We start from the raw sequence: 4,089 nt of genomic DNA, 5'->3' as shown, positions 1-4,089 counted from the left end.
CTGCGCCTCCTTATCTGGAGCTGGCCGGGCCGCCATTTTTGTTGTTAACCCCGATCCGGATCGGCCGGGGCGGAGCGGCCGCCGCGCGAGCGGGCGCGGGAGGGGTGCGAGCGGAGGAAGCGGGGGTCGGGCGCTCCGCGGGCCGCCCGTCCTCGCCCCCCGGGGAGCTCGGGGGCGCGCCGGGCGTGCGGGCTGGGCGCCGGTACTCTCGGGAGGTCTCCGCGGGGAGGGGCGCCGGGGGACCGGTTTTCAGCCCCCCATCTCCTGCAGTGTGTCATGTAGCCGTGTCTCTTCCTGTTTTTCAGCTGTCACGACCGGAGGGGGGACGCGCAGCCTTACCAGGTACCAGCCGAAGCCGGGGTGGAGGGATTGGAAGGGGCCGGAGGGGGAAGGGAGGGACTGCTACTCGAGCGCAGGCTTCAGAAGTCGCTACAGGCCCTTCGGTGCAACAAATCCGAAACTAGCACCGTGGGTCCCCTCAGAATTTTGTGTTTGGTTCTTTCAGCGCTCTCCGGCAAGGTTTAGTATCTTATTTTGACAGGTGAGTGGAGGAAGTTTAGTTAAAAAAAGAAAAATAATTGTTTACAGCCGGGAAGACCTAACTCAATTATTTGAGTGGGAAGGAATCGCTAGGATGAGGTGGTAGGTGACTTCGGAGGCATATTTATTTACTTAGTGTATTGGGAATGAAAATTAATGTACAGGTATTAAAATTAGTTGAAGCGTCTGGGAGAAATCACTAAGTGATTTACAGCTCTTAAGTGGGTTGTAAACTACTGTCCCTTCTTATTTTGTTTTTGGTGCAAATAATTGCCTTCCAAGTAAAAGATGGTGCTTTTGTTTCTGTAAGAATTGAGATCTTTGGGAACTTGGATAGTTCATTCTAATGCAGGTGGTTCTAGGTAGGCAGGTTCCTTTTTGTTACTGCAGTTATTGCATGTAAAGTTTTTCAGAATTAAGTGGCTCCCGTTTTCAGGAGGGAAATTTCATAAATGGTTGGTAACTTATCAGATGACTACGGAAGTAAATACTTTCTACATTTGATCACTTAAAGGGTAAGAGATCAGGTTTCTAACCTAATAGTTTTGTTTAAAGTTGGAGTTGAAAACTCTAGGTCCCCTGATGTGTAAAACATCGTCTGCTGCATTTGGGTATGTCAAAGATTAAGCCCTGTTGAATCTGCCCCTCCAAAACATAGTTACATATTGTAAAAGACTGATATATCATGATTGTCTTAAGATACATGTTAGAATAAAACTAAACCATTAATTTGAGGGTGTTCCATTATGTTTAATTGGAAATATTGCTCATATATCAGCTTATTTTGGCCAGTATTTTTACACTTTAAAATTGTTTTCTACACTTGCAAGAGTAGTTAGGTTAGGTCTGAAATGCTTTATTTGACTCAGATAAGTGGGGAAACTGACGTCTTTTTTGGTAGCTTTGTAGAAACATACATGTGCTTATTTAAATGTGTGCCTGTACATATTAGTTGTAGAGCAGAAATTGATTACAGTAGTACTGAGTTTTCTAGTTTTCTCTCTTGACTAAACTTTCAGAAAAGGATTTCATATATTAATTCCCAGAAAAATTTTATGGAGAATCAATATGCCACTGTGGTTTGATTTATATTTATAAGAAAATGGAGTGGATTTTTTTCTCTCTTTTTTTTTTTAATTGATACTAAGATTTGTAACAACAGGTGTGGTGACTCTTAAGTGTTAGGTCTTGTCCGAATAACTTCAGGGCAGAATTCAAAATGGAAATTTTATTAATGTAAGTTCAGAAAACTTAATACAACAAAATTTATGCTTAAATTAGTTGAGAGAGTTCAGTATAAAATTTCAATTCTTTTTCTCTTTTTTTGGGGGGGTGATGTTTTACAGGCACTTAAGTATTCATCGAAGAGTCACCCCAGTAGCGGTGATCACAGACATGAAAAGATGCGAGACGCAGCAGATCCTTCACCACCAAATAAAATGTTACGGAGATCTGATAGTCCTGAAAACAAATACAGTGACAGCACAGGTCACAGTAAGGCCAAAAATGTGCATACTCACAGAGTTAGAGAGAGGGATGGTGGTAAGTAGCTTTCTTGTTAAAACTTTCATATATGTTTAACGATAGCTCTATGTGAAACAATAGGCAGTAATATTTCCAGCTTGAGAGTGTTACTGTGTGGTTATGTCATCAAAGTATTTTGTTTCTATCAATTTTTTGTTTCATAAGCAAGTTACCAAAAAAATAAGATGCTGACTTGAGCATCTAAAAAGTGGACTTCAGTGTCTGATAATAAGGGAATACATTCATGAATACAATTTACCAAGGGGTTTATTAATGATGGGAGAAATGCAGGACATTTTTTCAAGAAAGGAACTTTAACCTTTTGAAGTAAAGATCTCAGTTTATTTGGTTTATTTTGAGATCTTTGTTGCTGCTTTATTTTTTAAGGAGTTCAAATGTGTTTCCTAGTTACAATGATGATAAATTATGTATGAATTAAATTTAGTAGTAGATTTTTCAAGATGTTCCCAGATTTAAAAAGCCATTTGTGATTTAGAAAATTCATTTTTGGTTTTTGTTGTAAACATTTTCAATTTTATTTTTCATATTTTCCTGAGTCTTACTAATGTAACTTCTATACCTTGTTCATTGCCATATTCAACTTTTTAACAGTTAGCCTCATTTCTTTTGCACAGTGCTGACATCCTCCAGTTGTTACCTTGCTCTCAAGCTTTTGTACTAGGAGGCTGAGAATAAGTAAATAAAACCAACTTCCAGTAACTATATTCAGACTTAATTTTCCCCAAGTTTGTCAAAATAACAGACTTCATGACTAACGCATGCATTAGGGAACAAAGCAATTTCAGTGAGGTAATTAAAACATTTATATTTTTCCTACTGTAAGAGCTTATATTTAAGTAGGTAACATTTGAGATAAATACACAATATTCAGTGAAAGCTTCCAAGGAAACTCAAGAGTACCTTGTAGATTTTTGCCCCCATTGGCAACTAGCTCCTCAATTCTTTGCTTGCTTTTAGTAAATAGCCTACATCTTCTGGTCTGTCTCGTTTTTGTTTTTTGTCTCCTGGGATAGAAGTCAGCTTTACTCAGTGGGATTGAATATTGAGAAACATTGACCTCTACATAATTACTGGGTTGAGGAAATTAATAATGGTCAGAAGATTACATTGGGATTGAATTAATTTGGATGGTTATTAGATGGGAGGAAAATAGTTCTCTTTCGAATATAGCTATAGCTTTGTGTTTTTATGCAGATAAACCACATTTTTATCATAGTTAAGAGCAGATGTGTTTGATTATTAGTGTTAGAAGTTCTTTGGTTGCAAAATTACTTAAGCTCTTAAGGTTTTGGGTTTCATGGGTAAATTTTCCTTAGTGTTACATATAGCCTGAGATGATACTATTTATCAACCACTCTTTTATAGTGGATTTCACTTCAAACGATAGCTCTTGGAGGGCAGGTATTGGTTGTACTATACTGTGCTTGATTTATTTTGAAAATTTTGGTGGTTGTGACAAAGTAAGACAGGCCACCTCATCTCCCCGTGGGTAGGCTCTCAGGTTCTTCTCTTAGTGACTGTGATCCAGTTTATCCCCAAATCCAGAAAGAAATCATTTTAGGCACTCAAGGAATCTTCTCTAAATGCTTTCATCCATTTACAGTGAACCATGCCTGATCATTTCTTTTACAGGTGAAATAATCCCAAGAATATTCTGTTGCTTATTCTTTCAACAAACATGGTGCATACACTGTGTGCCAACAATTATGATACTCCTGGAAGTCAAGTCAAGATGCGATCCTCGCCTTGAAGTGTTCTTAAAGGCTTTCACTCTTGAGAGCTAGTGATGTTTTAGCTGTTTACTTTTTCCTTTATGCGTTTTTTCTGTACTTTGGTTTTTGTTTTTTTTCCTGTGTGAACTCCAGGTACTTGTTGGCTTTTAGTTTACTTTTTATTTGTATCTTTACTGATACTTCTTCAGCTCCATTTGTGAGAAACTTGTTACTTATTTTTCTGATCTATTTGTCTGCTAAGTTAGGCCCCACTTTCTAATTTGCTTTCTAG

At 38.5% G+C, this 4,089-nt stretch overlaps 1 protein-coding gene across 6 annotated transcripts in view; it reads left to right on the top strand.

The window, feature by feature from the left end:
• The first annotated feature begins 309 nt into the window (after positions 1 to 309).
• The window catches only part of WAC (WW domain containing adaptor with coiled-coil), a 95,587-nt gene continuing 91,807 nt past the window's right edge, over positions 310 to 4,089 (top strand). For all 6 annotated transcript variants that reach the window (XM_012654891.1, XM_012654890.1, XM_012654889.1 and 3 more), the window contains exons 1-2: positions 310 to 342; positions 1,887 to 2,082. In XM_012654891.1, the coding sequence (XP_012510345.1) occupies positions 1,944 to 2,082 (139 nt within the window). In that variant the 5' untranslated portion in view covers positions 310 to 342; positions 1,887 to 1,943. The remainder of the gene's footprint in view (positions 343 to 1,886; positions 2,083 to 4,089) is intronic.

Source organism: Propithecus coquereli, unplaced genomic scaffold (assembly GCF_000956105.1).
Source record: "Propithecus coquereli isolate 6110/MARCELLA unplaced genomic scaffold, Pcoq_1.0 Scaffold45, whole genome shotgun sequence".
Taxonomy (NCBI): Eukaryota; Metazoa; Chordata; class Mammalia; order Primates; family Indriidae; genus Propithecus; species Propithecus coquereli.
Note: the sequence above shows the minus strand (reverse complement) of the source record. Positions and strands in the feature narration are given on the sequence as shown.